This window comes from Oratosquilla oratoria, chromosome 2 (assembly GCF_046742065.1).
Source record: "Oratosquilla oratoria isolate Oo_2021 chromosome 2, ASM4674206v1, whole genome shotgun sequence".
Classification (NCBI taxonomy): domain Eukaryota; kingdom Metazoa; phylum Arthropoda; class Malacostraca; order Stomatopoda; family Squillidae; genus Oratosquilla; species Oratosquilla oratoria.
The window spans coordinates 62,334,406-62,354,802 of record NC_134778.1 but is presented as its reverse complement, the minus strand read 5'-3'; the positions used below and the strand labels follow the sequence as shown (position 1 = coordinate 62,354,802).

At 42.5% G+C, this 20,397-nt stretch overlaps 1 protein-coding gene across 4 annotated transcripts in view; it reads right to left on the bottom strand.

Moving 5' to 3' along the window:
• The window catches only part of LOC143039506 (cell adhesion molecule Dscam2-like), a 1,807,148-nt gene that overhangs the window by 1,199,711 nt on the left and 587,040 nt on the right, over window positions 1-20,397 (bottom strand). For all 4 annotated transcript variants that reach the window (XM_076209640.1, XM_076209650.1, XM_076209658.1 and 1 more), the window contains exon 5: window positions 12,568-12,732. In XM_076209640.1, the coding sequence (XP_076065755.1) occupies window positions 12,568-12,732 (165 nt within the window). The remainder of the gene's footprint in view (window positions 1-12,567; window positions 12,733-20,397) is intronic.

The following is a 20,397-nucleotide window of genomic DNA, read 5'->3' as shown; positions in this document are numbered from 1 at the left end:
TATGTGACTTCGTGACTGACTGATTTCGTATGAGAAATTCAAACCGTATATGACTGACAGACTGACGCTGATTGACGGCGAGTCAGATTGAAGGTTAGACTGACTGTCGATGACTTGCAATGACTGCGACTTGGGTGTGAATCACCATGGTCTTGGATCACGTGTTGGAATCGTGATCGACAGCTGTTTCCCTCCCGGAAGAGAGCTTAGAGCTCATGTATGACCGATCTATGGGTAATGCTTTGACCTTACACTCACACACACACACACCCAATATTCCCCGCCTACGAGAGTTGGAGTAATGACTTGCAGCGCAGCGATACTGAAACTATTTCAGGCCTGGGCGGAATTCGAGCCCGGACCGCCGTAGTGGCGTCCGGGAACTTTAACCACTGCGACGTGTGTGTGTGTGTGTGTGTGTGTGTGTGTGTGTGTGTGTGTGTGTGTGTGTGTGTGATTCACCATGGTCTTGGATCACGTGTTGGACTCGTGATCGACAGCTGTTTCCCTCCCGAAAGAGAGCTCAGAGCTCATATATGACCGATCTATGGGTAATGCTGTGACTTTACACGCACACACACACCCAACTCCCCGCCCACGAGAGTTGGAGTAACGACTCGCAGCGCACCGATACTGAAATTATTTCAGCCCTAGGCGGGATTCGAACCCGGACCGCCGTAGTGGCGTCCGGGAACTCTAACCACTGCGACGTGTGTGTGTGTGTGTGTGTGTGTGTGTGTGTGTGTGTGTGTGTGTGTGTGTGTGTGTGTGTGTGTGTGTGTGTGTGTGTGTGTGATTCACCATTGTCTTTGATCACGTGTTGGACTCGTGATCGACAGCTATTTCCCTCCCGGAAGAGAGCTCAGAGCTCATATATGACCGATCTATGGGTAATGCTGTGACCTTACATGCACACACACACACCCAACTCCCCGCCCACGAGAGTTGGAGTAACGACTCGCAGCGCACCGATACTGAAATTATTTCAGCCCTAGGCGAAATTCGAGCCCGGACCGCCGTAGTGGCGTCCGGGAACTCTAACCTCTGCGACGTGTGTGTGTGTGTGTGTGTGTGTGTGTGTGTGTGTGTGTGTGTGTGTGTGTGTGTGTGTGTGTGTGTGTGCATGTACACGTGCTTGTCCCTACACGTGGAAAACACATCATTCCCGGCACATAAAACCTGCACATTCAATTTATACGCTTATTTCCAACTCACTTCCCCCTCGCTTCGATCGACTGTTGATTCCATTTTTCAAAAACACCGTTTCTTCTTTGCGTTCCCAAACACGAGGCCCATCAGTCTACCCGCCCTCCGTTTTCTTTCCCAGTCACATTAAGAGAAAATGGGGGAAATCTGGGTTTGTTTTGTGTCCTGTTGATGAGAGAGTGATGGACTGGGGTTCTAGTCTCTCCTTCCATCCATTTCCAGCTACAACATTTTCTTCTTCTCTCTTTTTCTTTCTTTTCTTTTCTTCTTTTCTTTCTTTCTTTCTTTTTTTCTTGGGCGGCCCCTGCCTTCCCAAACTCTCGTGATTTGCTGTAAACACGACGCTTGTTTGCGAACTTTCAAGTCGTCAAGAACTTTGTAATGCGTCGGTATTCGATGTTGTCTTTATTTCTTGTCCTAACCCTCCCTCACTCTACCCTCCTACCCCTCCCTCTTCTCTCCTCCCTCCTCCTTCCTCCCCACCTCCTCCCCCCTCCTCCCATCTTTATAAGAAGACTGAAGGAACAACGGGAGGTTTGGAGACGGAATGGGACAGATGTAAAAGCGTAGTGAGGAACTGCCAAGGATGAGGTCAGAACAAGTGACAGCTCAGCCTTCCCCCCCCAAAAAAAAAGGAAGAAGAAAAAGTAGGAGGAGGAGGAGGAGAAGAAGAAAAAGAAGACGACGACTAAGAAGAAGAAGAAAACGACTAAGAAGAAGAAGAAGACGACTACGAAGACGACGAAGAACAATAAGAAGATAAAGAAGAAGATGAAGATAAAGAAGAAGATAAAGAAGAAGAAGAAGATGATTAAGAACCAAGAAGAAGAGGATATTTCCTAAAGGAAATTAAAGGACTCGATAGTGATTCCATCCATTCAGTCGTCCAATCATTTATTGACTATTTTTTTTTACTTGTTTATTTCTTTGCTAATTGATTTATTAATTTATTCATTTACTCATCTCTTTATATATTCATTCATACTTATTCATTATCTGCTTATTCAAGTATTTATCTATTCATATTTTTGTATTTATCTATTCATCCATTTTGTTTATATACTAATCTAAATATTTACCTATTTATCTTATTTATCTATTTATCTAAATATTTACCTATTATTATTTCAATGATTTATTTCCCAGTCTGACCAGTATCAGGAGAAATGGTGAAGTGAGTTACCTATTTGTTTGATCTATTTATCTAAATATTTATCTATTATTATTCTTTTAGATTATTTATTTCCTAGTTTGACCAGTACCAGAAGCAATGGTCAACTGAGCGTTTGGTGCCTTGTTACAAAGGCGGAGCATGTCGACAGGAGACTTTTTGGTCCATAACTAGGTTAATGCAGATGCAGCTTCGACCTCGCGACAAAGCGGGACTTGCGACGTAGGAAGACGCCGCGAAAATTTGTCGCCGAAATTGTCGCGAAAATTTGTCGCCGAAATTGTCGCGAAAATTTGTTTTGTTTTCAAAACACACAGGTGTGAACGTGAATGCAAAAAGAATAATAATAAAGAATGAAATAAATAAGAAAAAATAAGATAAAATAAAGTAAAATAAAAACATAAAAGTATATAGAAAACTTATATAGGAATGAAAAAGATGGAAAATAATAAAGATGTGATGAATAAATAAAAAACAAAATTAATGAAAGAAATAGGAAGAAATAAGAATAATAAGAATAGAAAAATAGAAATAAGATAAGAAAAAACGAGAATGAAAATAGAAAAAAATCACACGAAAAATAAGTAAAAATATACAATAAAATAGAACTAAAAATAAACTTCAGATAGGGGAGATAAAATGTGTGCCGAGTGGCGGGTAGTTTTCAGCCGAGTCTACGATCGAACACAGACACCGAGTGACTTCTATTTGGCCTATACATCCCAACACAGAGGGCAAAGGTTGCGGTCTTCGTCACGCCTCCACGCTTTATTCGTTTAGAGAAAATGAGGGGAAGGAAGCGAGGGGAAACGAGGGGAGGGGAGGGTGAGGGGAGGACAGAAGAGGGGAGGAGAGGGGAAAAGAGGCTCGTACACACACACACACACACACACACACACATATATATATATACACGGCTCGACGGTGCATTGGTACTGTTCTTGACCGCTAATTCAACGGTCCAATTCGAGTCCCACCCAGGGCTAAAAAACACCATCACTGTATTGCGAGTCGGCACTACAACTCTGGTGGGCAAGAAGCAAGGCATGCATAAGTGTATAAGTCACAGCATGACCCATACGCATACGAACTCTGAGGTCTTATCTGGGAGAGTAACACCTGTCGATCACGAGTCCATCACTTTATCCAAGACCATAGTGAATCACACACACACACACACACACACACACACACACACACACACACACACACACACACACACACACACACACACACACACACACACACACACACAGTTATTGGAGCTGTTGAAGCGGTCTCGAGGAAGTGATACTGTCTCGAGGAGCTGATGTCTCGAGGTTTATAAAGATACGCACGAGGCCTTATTGGCCTCTCGCTGGTTGAACGTTTTCAACGTTCTTTGGATGGGGGCGACTCTGGTGGCACCTAGTCTCGTGGGACTTAATGTTATGACACAGTCTTATGGAATGCTGTTCTGGAAATTACTCTTGTGGTATCTACTGTTACAATTCTTCCAGGAGAAGGTCCTCTCGTGGGACCTTATCTTATGGCACATTCTTATGGAGTGCTGTTCTGGAACCTACTCTTGTGGTATCTACTTTTACAACAATTCTTCCAGGAGAAGGTCCCTTGTGGGACCTAATGTTATGGCAGAGTCTTATGGAGTGCTGTTCTGGAACCTACTCTTGTGACATCTACTGTTATAACAATTCTTCCAGGAAAAGAATCTCCAACATTAGCACCTATTCCAGCCACACATCCTCCAACATCAGCACCTACTCCAATAGAATCTAATCTCTCTTGGTTCTTCCACTCTAATGGCACCTTCTTGAATAAAAACCATCTTCCAGGCCGGTAAAGTGAATGCAAATTGCAGTTCCATTAATCTCCCTGCCTACTCCCTCTCACAGACCCCTAACACTCCCTCCACCTCACCCCCACACCAACCCTAACCCGTCGTACTACCCCATCCGACGTCCCACCTTAGGCACCACACGGGCCGTCCAGTCGAACAGGCCAAAGAAGACTTCGACCAACCTGGGGCGTTTCCATGGAAACAATCGTAGTGAACATTCCTTCCTTTTCCGCCCGGTGCAGTAACTCGGGAATGCCTGTGAAGCACAAGAATCGCGGGAGGGAGTGGAGGGGGAGGGGGAGAGGGCTTTGGGGGCCCCGAAGTGGGCCAGGCTGTCTGTACCACGTAGGAACACGGGCGATTGAAAAGGCCCAGGATTGCCCTTGACGCAAACGAAATCCAATAGTGCACAGGAACGGTGGAATCGGTCCCCATAGAGGAAGATGTCCTTCAGCTCCCTCTCCTTCCTTCCTTCTTTCCTTCCTTCCTTCCTTCCTTCCTTCCTTCCTTCCCTCCTTCCTTCCTTTCTTCCTTCCTTTCTCCTTTCCTTCTTACTCTATCCTTCCAATCCTATCTCCCGTTTCTTCCCGCTTCCTTTCCTCTCCCGCCACGTGCAGTTCCGGCGACCTTCCCCTCCCCCCTCCCCCCCTCCCGCCCCCTTTCCTCCCAAGTCCGACCCAAGATGCATATTTGGCATTAGAATTTAGATGACTTGGGATGAACTTCCGAAGGAATCTTTCACCGTTCCTGAGATCGTTCCCGAAACACAAATGAGATTTTTTTTTTTTTTTATTCTTTATTTTATCCTGTCCATATACCTCAGCCACTGGGTCACAAAGTTACGATGATGTATGATTTATTTATTTTTTGTTATTATCTTAGTTTCCACCCATATCTCATCCACAAGGTCACAGAGCTATACTGGCGTGATATTTTGTTTTATTCATACATAACCACAGACACGTTAACCAGTACAACACCGACCACAACCCCGAAGAACCCACGAAAAAATTTGAATGGTACAAGAGGTTGATAAGCACAGCTGGGCGCGTTACCACCGGACAGGTAGTGCGTTACCGAAAAATCTATATGCAGTATATGTACTCGTCTATGTGTATATATATATATATATATATATATATATATATATATATATATATATATATATATATATATATATATATATATAATACACATTGACGGAAATGTACCCCAGATTTTTCGGTAACGCATTACCTGTCTGGAGGTAACGCAGTCTTGTCCGGCGGTAACGCACCCAGCTCTGCTAATAAAGAACACAAGTCCTTCGCGAATTCAAGGAAGGGAAGGGCTGAGGTTAAGAAGAGGACCAAAAAACGGAGCTCGCCGACTATCGTACTTGTCTTATCCTCTATTTATCTTTTTATTTATTAATTTATTTATTTATTTATTTTCTGAGGGAGGAAGGTAAAGTGGACAGGAAAAGCCCCTACGGGAGCTCACAAATCCACCTCTAGGTGAAATAAAATAAAATAAAATAAAATTGTCTAATTCCTTTCAGCTTCACAGAAACCTCTACCTTGCATGATACAGGGCTTACCTACCTCTGCACCTTCAATAGTTTTATGATAATTCTATAGTGGTTCCTAGACAATTAACATCACCGCAATGCAATGAATCAATACCATTATCCCAGCTAAACATGGTTCTATCAGTTACACCCTTACACTATCGGTAATACTGTGCAGTAAGGATTAATAAGAAATATTACTAATCGTTTAGACTCTCGAGTAATCATAGTAATTAGCATTCGGAGATAATACTGGTATGTATATTACTTCCATTACCGACATGTATGGCCTCCCCTGTATTTTCGATACCAATCAAATATTCCGTGTTTTTGTTTCGGGTCTTCAGTGTCAACATATACGGTGTGTACCATCACAATTTTTTTTTTTTATTATTATTATTATTATTATTATTATTATTATTATCTATATAACTATTACTATTATTATTATTAATTATTATTATTATTACTATTATTATTATCATTATTATGATTATTATTTATATATATATATATATATATATATATATATTCCCCCCCCCCCCCCAAGAAGTAAGGACCCCTTCAAGTTCGTCCTACAAACTCTCGAGTATATCCCAGGGGCTCCCTAAACATATCACAGGGGCCCCCTTAAATATATCCCAGGAGTCCCGTAAGTATACCCCAGAGGCCCTCTAAAGGACTCCCTTAATCCCATCCCAGGGCCCCCTTGAGCTCAATCAAGGGGCCATTTAAATTCATCTCAGGTGCCCTTAACCCCATCCAAGGGCTCCGTTAAACCCATCCAAGGGTCCCTTTAAACCCACCCAGGGGTCCTTTAAGTTCATCCTAGGGCCCCCTTAAACCCACTCAAGGGCCCCCTTAAACCGACCCAGGGGCCCTTCGAGCCCATCCCAGGGCCCCCTTACACCAATCCAAGGGGCCCCTTAAACCCACCCAAGGGGCCCCTTAAACCCATCCCAGGGGCCCCTTAAACCCATCCAAGGGGCCCCTTAAACCCACCCAAGGGGCCCCTTAAACCCACCCAAGGGGCCCCTTAAACCCATCCCAGGGCCCCCTTAAACCCACCCAAGGGGCCCCTTAAACCCACCCAAGGGGCCCCTTAAACCCACCCAGGGGTCCTTTAAGCCCATCCCAGGGCCCCCTTACACCCCCTCAAGGGGCCCCTTAAACCCACCCAAGGGGCCCCTTAAACCCACCCAAGGGGCCCCTTAACCCCATCCTTGGGGGCCCTTAAACCCATCCCAGGGCCCCTTAAACTCACTCAAGGAGCCCCTTGAACCCACCCAAAGGACCCCTTAAACCCATCCCAGGGCCCCCTTAAACCCCTTCAAGGGTCCCCTTAAACCCATGCAAGGGGCCCCTTAAATCCATCCAAGGAGCCCCTTAAACCCACCCAAGGGGCCCCTTAAACCCACCCAAACGGGGGCTTCGTCGCTTTTGACGAGACTTCCCCCACATTCAAAGACCTTCTGCAAGAGCGAGAATGGGCTTACGTGGTTGTAAGGTCTCCCAAATCTCTCGACAAGCGACGCAATGTCCATTTGATGTCTCCCTCTCTCTCTCTCTCTTCCATTAAGCCATTTTTCGTTTTCTCGTCGAATTCGTCGAGGGGGGGAAAGGGGGGAGAGGGAGGAGGGGTGATAAGGAATCATTATATGGTTGGCGAAGTCGTTAGCGTTGCTGTAATGGCATCGTTTGCTGTTCCTTTTTCTATTTCTTAACTGGGTTAGGGTTCATTTGTCTCAGTCCAGTTTAAGGCTTTGGACATTTCACCTCCCATACTCGAGTATTTTTTTTTTCCTTGCTTTTGTTTGGTGTTGGTGAGAGTAATGGTAATGGTGATGATGGTGGTGATGGTGGTGCTGATGATAGTGGTGTCGGTGCTAGTGCTGTTGGTGGTGTGTTATGTTGGTGCTGAGATTAGTGATGATGATGGTGGAAATTGGTGGTGTTGGTGATAGTAATGGTGATGGCGGTGATGATGATGGTGATGGTGGTGTTGGACCTAGTACTGTTGGTGGTGTGTGGTGTTGGTGCTGAGATTGGTAATGGTGATGGTGATGGTGGTGATGGTGGTGATGGTGGTGTTGGACCTAGTACTGTTGGTGGTGTGTGGTGTTGGTGCTGAGGATAGTGATGATGATGTTGGGGCAACTTGGTGATGGTGATAGTGATAGTTTTGGTCCTCGTGTTGGTGATTATGGCAGAGATGATGATTTCAATGATGGTGATGCTGGTGATGATAGTGATGGTGATGGTGATGATGTTGATGGTGTTGGTTATGGTGTTAGTGCTTGTGATAATGATACTAGTGTTGATAATATGATAAAATACTGAGGAAAATTTTGTTATATACAGAAAATAACACTTCAAAAATCTCTTATTTTCTAAAATAAACAAACTGTGACATTTTGTCAATAGAGTGGTAAAAGTTGATATTACCGGGTCATGGATCATATTTAATCTTTCATAAGTCGAGAATATGAAAAAAAGGAGAGAAAATGTTTGTTTGTTCATCATTTTGTAGATACTTGATCAAGGTCGAAGGCCAAACCCCGTGCGAAGCAGGGACTGGCGCAGCCGGTGACTCGCACTGATAAAATCAAGAAACTTATGCCAGGAAGCACCCTGCTCCTGCTAAAACTACCACCTTTGCCTAACGTGCTTTGGTATCTTTTGGGAGTCAAGATCGAATCCCAACGCTTCACAGTAGCCATATCATAGTAATAACGACAGACGATAATGATAACGATAACAACAACGGTGTATGAGTATGAACTCATACTATGAGATCAACATAACCCCTTCCGTTTCGGATGATACTTTTCCTCTTACTCTGTGAGCCGCCAGGAAATTTCATTTATGTGTGTGGCATCCCCAGTCATTTGTTAAGATGTCACAAAAATGAATTCACCAAATGAAGTTCTTAACTGAATAAACTAGACTGGCACCTGCCTTAACCATTTCCAGAGTGCATCAATGTATCCAAGAATAGGACAAAATAACAGATAAAACACAATCACCCTGATAACATTTAAGATTTTACACGTTGTTTAAAAGCCCAAGACGAAACAAAACACGCCCCTTTTCACCTCCTGACCAATAGCAGACCCCCGCCACCTAATACGCGTCATCTAAAAGCGAACGTGATTGGTGAGGGAAGAAAGGGGGCGTGGCTAGTTTCGCCTGAGATCGTTGTGGTGACAACAGCACCATCTATAGCCATCTGATCGTCATGAGGAACTGTTCATAAGTGAACAGCTCTACGTCAACGAGTTTGACGTATGTGTGACGTAACGGTAACGTGACGAGACGGTGATTTGACGAGACGGTGACGTGAAGATACGGTGACGTAAAGATACGGTGACGTAGCGAGCCGGTGACGTGACGAGACGGTGACGTGAAGACACAGTGACGTAATGAGACGGTGACGTGACGAGACGGTGACGTGAAGATACGATGACCACGTGACAGTACTATGACGTGTTTAAGGCCTTATCTATCCAATCTATACGTTTATTCTGCCACCAAACCTCTATTCAGGCATGGGCCTGGAGGAAATCCACAAAAACTAAAAAAATAAATTAACTCCTTTTGTCGTAGTTCTTATATTCAATTGTGTCCCTCCCATATTTGACCCCCCCTTTACATACCCCCATACCCCACCCCCATACCCCCGTAAATCGGTTTCCAGTCGGGAGGAGGCCCAATTCGAGGTCCCCCCAAGTTCCAATTCTCGATTTACTTTTTCCCGGTTTCTGGTTGGCCGATCAAAAAGCCGGGAATGGTTGGCCCCGACGCTCAATTGTGTTTTACGATGATGGCTTTTGCATGTGTGTGTAAACCTTCATTCTGAACCACGCGCATGCGCACACACACTCACACGTATGTGTACTCTATGTACACATACATGTGTAGAGGCATGAGCGTGCTCTATGTATATGCGGCTTTTTAAGGGAATACAGATGCGCTATGCATATACATGTATGTACAACCACATATACATATACTCTTTTGAACACGTGTACTCTTACATATGTACAGGCACGCACATGTGCTATATATACACGTGTTCAAGGGCACGTACATAGTTTTATGTATACACATACTCTTATGTACACACCTATATATGTACAGACATATAGGTGGATGAAAATGTACAGTATGTTCATACAAACGCGCGCGCGCACACACAAAAAAAACATATGCACAAAGGCGCACACAAACACGCTACGGTATTTTCTAAGATTTTGTTGTTATTGTTGTTGTTGGTGGTGGTGGTATTGGTGGTGGTATTGGTGGTGGTATTGATGGTGGTGATGGTGGTGTTTATGGTGGTGTTGAATTGTTATTGTTGGTATCATTGGTGGTGGTGTTGTTATCACTGAAGATGGTGGTGGTGATGGAGTTGATGGAGTTGATGGTGGTGTTGATGGTGGTGGTGTTGGTGGTGGTGTTGATGGTGGTGTTGATGATGGTGGTGTTGATGGTGATAGTGTTGATGGTGGTGGTGTTGATGATGGTGTTGATGGTGGTGGTGTTGATGGTGGTGGTGTTGATGGTGGTGGTGTTGATGGTGGTAGTGTTGGTGGTGTTGATGGTGGTGGTGTTGATGGTGGTGTTGATGGTGGTGTTGATGATGGTGGTGTTGATGATGGTGGTGCTGATGGTGGTGGTGCTGATGATGGTGGTGCTGATGGTGGTGGTGCTGATGGTGGTGGTGCTGATGGTGGTGGTGCTGATGGTGGTGGTGCTGATGGTGGTGGTGCTGATGGTGGTGGTGCTGATGGTGGTGGTGCTGATGGTGGTGTTGATGGTGATAGTATTGATGGTGGTGTTGAGGGTGGAGTTAATGGTGGTGTTGATGATGGTGTTGATGGTGTTCAAGGTGGTGGTGTTGGTGTTGGTAGTTGTGTTGATGGTGGTGTTGATGGTGGTGGTGATGGTGGTGTTGATGGTAGTGGTGTTGATAGTGGTGGTGTTGGTGGCGGTGGTGTTGATAGTGGTACTGATGGTAGTGGTGTTGATGGTGGTGTTGATGATGGTGTTGATGGTGGTGGTGTTGATGGTGTTGATGGTGGTGGTGTTGATGGTGATGTTGATGGTGGTGGTGTTGATGGTGATAGTGTTGATGGTGGTGGTGTTGATAGTTGTGGTATTGATGGTGATGTTGATGGTGATGATGGTTTTGATGGTGGTGGTGTTGATGGTGATGATGATGGTGTTGATGGTGATGTTGATGGTGATGTTGATGGTTTTGATGGTGATGATGTTGATGTTGATTATGGTGGTGTTGATGATGTTGATGCTTTTGATGGTGGTGATGATGATGGTGGTGGTGTTGATGATGGTGTTGATGATGATGTTGATGATGGTTTTGATGGTGGTGATGATGATGGTGTTGATAATGGTGCTGTTGATGGTGGCGTTGATAGTGTTCGTGGTGGCGGTGGTGAAGTTTTAGGTGGTCGTCGACCACGTAAAGTCTGATTCCCACTCAGAGTATCTAGAGAGTTCAATACACACAAATTCCATTTCGAGTCGAAATAAAATCCAAAGACAATGGGGTATGTGGAGACTCTTTCGGTACCGTAGCCCTCGACTTGGCAAACACAATAAAGATTCAGTAAAAGCTCGTATTCTTGGTCAAACACTAACGTGGCTTTACGATGATGGTGTCTTCAACACGACAATGCACTCCAAGACCAACGATAAAACTTAAGTTACATTGCATTATGGATACTAGTAAGTATGCACAATACAGAATATTTGGCTACGTAATGTCAAAAAGAATAAAAGCAAAAGAAAAAATAAGCAATATTATTATCATTATTATTATTATCATTATTATCATCATCATCATCATCATCATCATCATCATCATCATATAACACAACATTAACGTCATCACATCACCACTATTTGGCTGGACAATGCGAGAATCGATTTGTTCTGCAGTTCGTACTTGACACCCACGTGTAACACCCCTATGGATCAGAGTGACGCAGCTCTTCTTTATGATTGGATAGTAGTCTTTACAACAGAAGAAAAATAGTGATGATTTATAACTCTCATTGTTCCTCCTTTCTACTGCATTCTAGATCTACAATAGCACCCCTACGACTACTTTCTCGGTGATAGATACGCTGATTATATATATACATACATATATATATATACAGTATATATATATATATATATATATATATATATATATATATATATATATATATATGCAAGAGTGACCACTGGGAAAGAGAAATTAAACGAAGCAAAGCGCTTTCGTATATTACATCTGCAAAAGACTGGATGTAATATACGAAAGCGCTCTCCTTCGTTTAGTTTCTCTTTCCTCGTGGTCACTCTTGCATAATTGAACACAAGGTGTCAGTTCCTCTGAGTAGCATATTGTGTGTGTATGTATATAAATATATATATATATACCTATATATATACATATATATATATATACATATACATATATACATATATATATATGTGTATATATATACATATATATATGTATATATATGTATATATATATATATATATATATATATATATATATATATATGTATATATTTGCTGAGACATCCTGACAAGTTGAAGTTGGGGAAAGAGGAAAGACTGGATTCTTATACCGAGTTTTATTCTTGACTAGTTTCGCTACAAGCTTTTCCCAAAAGACAAACCTCGCATCGAAACTAGTCAAGAATAAAACTCGGATTAAAACTCCGTTATGTACGAGTATATACAAAAAACAACAATAATCGTAATGATAACATCAACAATGGTACTCACCACCCCCAACATGCGACGGGTAGATATGGAACCCGTCGTTTCGAACCCAGGCTGTGACGCTGACGAGGTCTCTGACGAAGGACGGGATGGAGCACTGCAGGACCGCCGTGTTGCCCCGATTCACGTACTCGTCGTAGACTTGAACTTCGACGTTCTGGACCACCACTGCGGAAGGAGGAAGAAGGAGGAGGTCAGTCAAAGTGGGAGGAATACTAGGTCACGTGATCGCGGGTTGTCCCCTTCTGGGTGCCCAGACTAAAAATACATATATACGTACATGTATACATACATACATACATTCATATATACATGCATACATATATATATATACATACATACATACAAACATACATACATAAATACGTATATACATATATATGCATACGTACATACATATACACACATACATACATATACACACATACATGCATACATACATACATACATACATACATACATACATACACACATACATGCATTCATACATACATGCATTACATACATACATACATACATATATACATACATCTATTTACTTAGTTATTCATTCATTTGATCACGAGCCACTGACCAATAAACTACTGGGATTGAAAATAAAGGTTAGTGATGATATGCACCTAATTGGCTTCGAGTAACGAGAATTATGAGAGCAAAAGCGACACAACAATATTAGCGATTAAAAAAAAAAGTATCTACGTGAGTTGGAATTACTTATTTGCTCACCAAACGTTGGGAAATTGTTTTACACCACTACTACTAGCACCATCACCACCAATGACAGAATCAGCGAAAAAAAAAAAAAAAAAAAAGTCTATGGGAGTTGTAATTTCTTATTGTTCACCAACCGTTGGGATTTTTTTTACACCACTACCACCACCACCAACGCTTTCACCACCACTGCCCACCAGCATTGCAAACATCACAACATCGCCTCATCACAAGCTGGTGGCGTAGCCGCTAGCGTGCTGGTCTCCCTTTCGCTTAGTTTTGAGCTCGAATCCCGCACTCCAATTCCCAGGAGTGAGTGACTATTGTCTGTCTCAACAGTCAACAAAGCACAGTGGGCAGAGGTGAAGCTAAACGCCTCCTGGCGTGGGCTCCTCACCTTTCTTCCTTCTCATCACAATACAGCCTCTATGAAGGAACTACTACAACACACCTATCACCATAGACAGACTCATTATACCGTTCCTTGCAGAGTAGCAGCATCGCCAGCAGGCTTGTATGCAGCTTCAAGTGTAACAGCAGCTGCAAGGGCCCTAGTACCCTCCAGCTATTCCAGCAGCTACAAGAATCAGAGCAGCTGTACAAGCTTTACCATTTCCAGGAACTCTGCCATCACAAAACCGCTGAAGAAGCTTCTGTAGCTAAAACAGCTCAAGGAGCTACAGCTGTCATAGCAGCACGAACAGCTTCATCAGTTGCAGCGGCTACAATAGATCCAACAGCTTCAGCTGCCCATATTTTCTTGTTCTCCTTTCGCGAAGGACAGCTTGGCATTCGCGAACACTATGCAAGTAATTAGTGTAGCGTTCTCCTTCCTCCTCCTCTTCCTCCTCCTCCTCCTCCTCCTCCTCCTCTTCCTCCTCCCAAATTTCATTAGGTGGAAGGCCAGGCTTAAAAGAAAAATTGGCAGCTATCCAACACAGGCCAACTATGCTAACCCACCGTCGCATTCCTTATCAAATCTCCGGTAACTATTTCTCCCTCCCTACTCCACTCCCTCCCAACCGTCCTCTCCCTCCCTCCCTCCCTACTCCCCTCCCTCCCAACCTTCCTCTCCCTCCTTCCCAACTCCCCCCACTCCCATTTTTTCTCTCTCCCTCCCTCCTTACCTCCCTATTTCCCTCCCTCCCAGCTTTCCTCTCTTTCCTTTCTCCTTGCCTACCTTCTCCCCTCCCTACGTACTTCACAACTCTTTCTCCAAACTTTCCCTCTCTCTACACATATTCTCTTTTCTCTCCTTACTCCCCCTTCCTCTCTCCCTCCCTTCACTTCATCTCTCTATTACCTCCCTCTTCTGTTCCCTCTTCCTCCTCCTCCTCCTCCCTTCTCTTCCCTCTCATCCTCAACCTCTTACTAATCAGCGTTTCTTCTGAGTCTCCTCCCCATACATACACATGAAAGCCTCTCAGATACATACACACGTACACACAACCACACACACATACACACACACAGACACACACACACATACACACACACACACACACACACACACACACACACACACACACACACACACACACACACACACACACAGGATTACAAAGGAAGAGCATGCCGACAGGAGACCTTTTGGTCCATAACTAGGTTGGATGCGAAAAAATATAATAATGATAAATAAATAAATAAATAGATATAATAATAATGATAAAATTAATAACAAATAAAATAAATGAATAAATAGGTATAAACAAACAGGTAAATAGTAAACAATAATAAATGGACACACACACACACACACACACACACATACACACACACACACACACACAAACACACACGCATACACACACACACACACACAAACACACACGCATACACACACACACACACACACACACACACACACACACACACACACACACAATAAAGACTAAATTCACGTGGCATAGAATTAGAAGACTTGCGAGGCTGGATCGGACGCTGGTTAAACAAGAGAATTAAATACATTTTAGTTCTAGAATATAGATAGATGTTTCCATCTAGAAACGAATTGCAAAGAGGATACCTCCAGGGTCTTCTCTTTGAGCTACTTGATCTAGGATTGAAATCTATTGCGTCTAGAATTACGAATAGTACAAACGCTCGTATGTTCAAGAAGATTTACGAAATAAGGACGTTACAATTGTGTGTAGCCTGATTCAGTAAGTTTAATCAAAATGGTGTAAATTGTTGTCTGTTTGATTAAATAGCAAACTAGGAATCATTTTAACATACTACAATACATATTTCCCCATTCACAATTAACACATTAAATCTGTCATCCGCCATGTGATTTTATTTGACTAAAAGTATCCTGAATTAATCCTTTAATTTTTTCATTCACTACTTAATACTTTTCTCTAGCTGTCGTCAGACGATTTTATTCAGCCGAGGGCCTTGTGTGACAAATAAATCCCTTTAACCCTCCCCGTAGCAATTTGTGCTCTCCCTTTAATCTATCTGCCTCCAGGGAATTTCATTCATTCCCGTGGTAACACCCCCCCCCGGATTCACAGTCTCTCCCAATCAAGGATGACGTAAACAAGGTCATCATATTAAGACAACAGGGCAGGACTCGCAGTAATGGATTTAAACTGGAGAAATCTAGATTAAAGAAGGAAATAGGCAAGAATTGGTTTACTAATAGGGTGGTCAACGAATGGAATAGACTTAGTAACCATGTAGTGAACGCTGAAACTATCAGTTGTTTTAAGAAACGGCTAGACAATTTTATGGATGGGGATGACAGGTGGTGATGGATATGGGACTACCTAGTGTAGGCCTTATGGTCTCTTGCAGTCTCCTTCATTCCTATGTTCTTACGTAACCCCTTCATTACCGTGTGACCTTTCCTCTCTGTCAACATATCAGGAAGAGCAGAACAAGACCCGTAGTAATGGACCTAAACTGGACAAATCTTAAGTTTAAGAAGGAAATAGGCAAGAATTGGTTTACCAACAGGTAGTTAGCGAATGGAATAGGCTTACTATTGATGTAACGAGTGCTGAAACAACTGGTTGTTTTAAAAGAAGGGACATGGAACTGCCTAGTGTAGGCCTTATGGTCTCTCGCAGTCTCCTCCATTCTTATGTTATGTTAGTACAATGAAATGAGTGGGCGTAATCTATAGACTTCTTACTAACGCGTGGTAAGGGATATGGAACTACCTAGTGTAGGCCTTATGGTCTCTCGCAATCTCCTCCATTCTTATGTTATCATGTTAGTACAATGAAATGAGTGGACAAAATTTATAGACAAGACTCCATACTAACGCGCGGTAAGGGACATGGAACTACCTAGTGTAGGCCTTATGGTCTCCTGCACCCTCCTCCACTTGTCCACTTACCAGCAACAGGTTAAATAAACATGATTTAACAAGCGCGAGATTGGTTCCTGTTAAGATAATGTCCGGGTTACTAAGCACAGCTTAACTTAGTAAGTCGCAGCTGGATTAGGTTAAACTATCAGCCCACGAGCGCTCACAGACATGTTTGGCCAAGTGGTTAGTTAAATTGCTCATGCAAACCTGAGTTTAATCTTCTCGTAAGGAGGGAAGAAGATGACCACGTGGGAAGACAAAAATAAAGATAAGGATAAGGAAAGAAAGAAAGAGAGGAAGAAAGGAAGGAAGGAAGGGAGAAAGGAAGGAAGGAAGGAAGGAAGGGAGGGAGGAAGGGAGGAAGGGAGGAAGGGAGGAAGGAAGGAAGGAAGGAAGGAAGGAAGGAAGGGAGGAAGAAAGGAAGGAAGGAAAGAATGAAGGAAGGAAGGGAGGAAGGAAGGAAGGAGGGAATGAAGGAAGGAAAGAAAGAATGAAGGAAGGAGAGAAAGAGAGGAAGGAAGAAAGGAAGGAAAGGAAGGAAGGAAAGAAGGAAAGAAAGAAAGAGAGGAAGGAAGGAAAGAAGGAAGGAAGGAAGAATAAAAGAAAGAATGACAAAGCAAATGAGATTGAGAAAGAAAGAAGAAGAAAAAGACAAAAAATAAAAGAAAGGAAAGGAGAAAGAAAGAATGAAGGAAAAATGCCAGAATGAACGAAGATGAGAAAAAGAGAGAAAAAAAAGAGAAAGTTGAGAAGGGGGAAAAAAAGAGAGGAGGAGAAACAAAGAGAAAGAAAAAAAGACAAAGAAATTGAAACAAGGAAAAAGAACAAGAAAAGAAAGAGGAAAACAGAAAGAAACAGATCGAAAGAAAAAGTAACATATACAATCAAAGACAGAAAGAACGACGCAGAAGAAAAGAAGGAAAAAAAGGAAATATAAAAATAAATAAATAAATAAATAAACGAGAAACAACAGTCAAGCGCCCTCTCTCTCTCTCTCTCTCTCTCTCTCTCTCTCTCTCTCTTCACATCAAGGATAGAAACGTAAGTGAAACTGAGACCTCAGCAATACACTCCACGTGGATCCCAATACAAAGAATTTACACCAAGAGGCGCTGAGCTGCGACCGAGATCACCACCTTTGCCCTACGTGCTTGAACATCCAGGACAAGTCAGAATCGATCGGGAGACTTCACGGGACTCGAGCGCGGATCCATGACTTGCGAATAACGATTGAAACAAACCCGCTACTCGGCACACGTAGAAGTAATGTGATAAAATCGCCTGACGTCAGAACAGAGTTCCTAAGCGTGTTGCCGTTAGGTTCCCAGTTACCAGCGATTCTTTCCTTGGTGGAGAGTCAGGTAGTGGCGTAAAGGTAGTAAGTGAAAACTAGAAGTTAGAAATGTTCTGCATTCTTCTTCTTCTTTGAACTAGTTTCTTTGATGATCATCATGGACACAAACAAGTTTCCCTCCTGCTGAATAAAATCATCCGGGGGCAGCTAAAATAACATCTAAGAAGAGTCACAACCATTAAAGCGATATTGTCATTTATCTATTTATTTTATTCTATTTTATTTATCTATTTTTATTTATCTATTTTGTGTACTCGTGCATCCAGGACCAATACAGATACATTGGCAAAGCTCTGAAATATCATGGGTCAGATTTAGGTGTCACAACCATTAAAGTGATTTTTTTTTTTTTTTTTGGTATACATGCAAGACAAACTAAGGATTTATTGGCAAAACTCTTAAGCACCATGGGTCAGAATTGGGTGTCCCCGATTCTGCACCCAGAAAGCAACTATTAAAGTGATTGTATTTTTTTTTTTTTTGTATACATGCAAGACAAACTAAGGATTTACTGGCAAAACCCTTAAGCATCATGGGTCAGAATTGGGTGTCCCCGAATCTGCACCCAGACAAACGAGAAAATGCGGTTCAGATGCCAAGTCTTGCTCGCCAAATGAATCAGTCTCAACTTGATGCAATGGCAACCCCCAAGTTGTAAACACAACTTTAATTAGGCGGCGGCGTGTGCAAGAAATTAGGCAAATAGCTAAGAAGGAAGCCTACGTGTTTAATATGACCCGCCCACTTCTCTTTCTCTCTCTCTCTCTCTCTCTCTCTCTCTCACTCTCTCTTTCTCCCTCTCTCTTTCTTTCTCATATATCATTTTTATATTTTCACTTATCTATTTATTTATCTGTTTATTTATTCATTTATTATTATTGATTTGTTATTTATTTCTTATTATTCATTTATCTTTATTTGTTTATTTTGTATTTATTCATATATTTTATTTTATTAATTATTATTATTATTATTATTATCATTATCATTATTATTATTATCATTATCATTGTTATTATTATTGTTATCATTTATTATTTATATTATAATTTTTATCTTATTTTTTATTTATCTATTTATTTATTTATTCATTTTTATTTATTATTATTATTTTTTTAATACGGCGTGACCCTGGGGGTCATTCCCGATCTCCGGTACAAGTCGAACGACTCAATTCCTCCACAACATATTCAATTCTTTCCTCTGTTATTCACAATTAACACATTTACTTTTGCCGTAACAAACCAATTTCGTTCATTAGTAGAAAAACCCCTTCATGGCCAAAAGGCTCAAGACGATTTTAATAATTTCACATTTATTGAATAAGATTTTTAGTGTTTGGATAATTTAAACACGACCCCCTTCCATGCCGGGTGACCCTTTCCATTTTATCCTGACTGCCGCCAGGCTATTTTATTCATCTCCAAGAACACACCTTTGGTAGCCGAAGTGTGTATACGCGTGTGAGTGTGTGTATTTTTTCTTCATTATTTATTATACAGTATATTACAGGTGGCTGATAATATCTTAGCAAAGAGCCTCCTGGGGTATGCCCTGGTCTCTCCCTCTTGCATGGCCCGTCCTCCGGACCTTCCGATTGGCAATCCTAGACGCTAAAAGACGAGGCCAATTAATTAGAACGAAAATAACTAATTAAGAGAATTGGGTTCTTTTTCGGACATCAAGTGGAGTAAAGTTGAACGCTGATTGAAGGCAAAGTTGACGAGAAGCGTTGATTGACGAATAATTGACTGAAGTTGATTTCTTTTTTATTCATAAACCTTTTTGTCCCCATTTTTCATTGTTTTTTTTTTCTTTTTTTGTGGACAGTGGTGGGTCTGAGGTTTGTGTGTGTGTGTGTGTGTGTGTGTGTGTGTGTGTGTGTGTGTGTGTGTGTGTGTGTGTGTGTGTATGTACGTGTGTTTGTGTGTGTGTATGCGTTTATGTGCGTCTGTACGTGTGTTTGTGTGTTTGTGTGTGTATATATGCGTGTGTACGTGTGTCTATGCGTGCATGTGCGTGCACGTGTCCACGTGTTTTTGTTTGTGTGTGTATGCGTGCGTGTGTGTACGTGTGTTCAAGTGTGTGTTTGCGTGCGTGCGTGCGTGCATTCGTGCGTGTGTGTGTGTGTATGTGTGTGTGTGTGCGCGTGGGTACTTGCTTGTACACGCGTGCGTGCGCGCGCGTAGGATCGCGCGCGTTTGGATAGTACCATTCCTTGTGCTGGCGACGATATTAATGGATTTTTGATTACTCCTGTTGAAAGGTTTCCCCCGTTTTCATCGATTGTTTTTCCCCGCGACGATAATTAGCCCACTGAAGCCCTCGAGGGCTCGGTCTGAAGACAAAACAGGGGCTTCTTATCGGTCTAACACGGTCTCCGGGAAAGAGGGTCTAAGCGGAGGTTTGGTCTAGCCCAGCGTTTCTCTTCCCCGGAACCCTAAGGTTC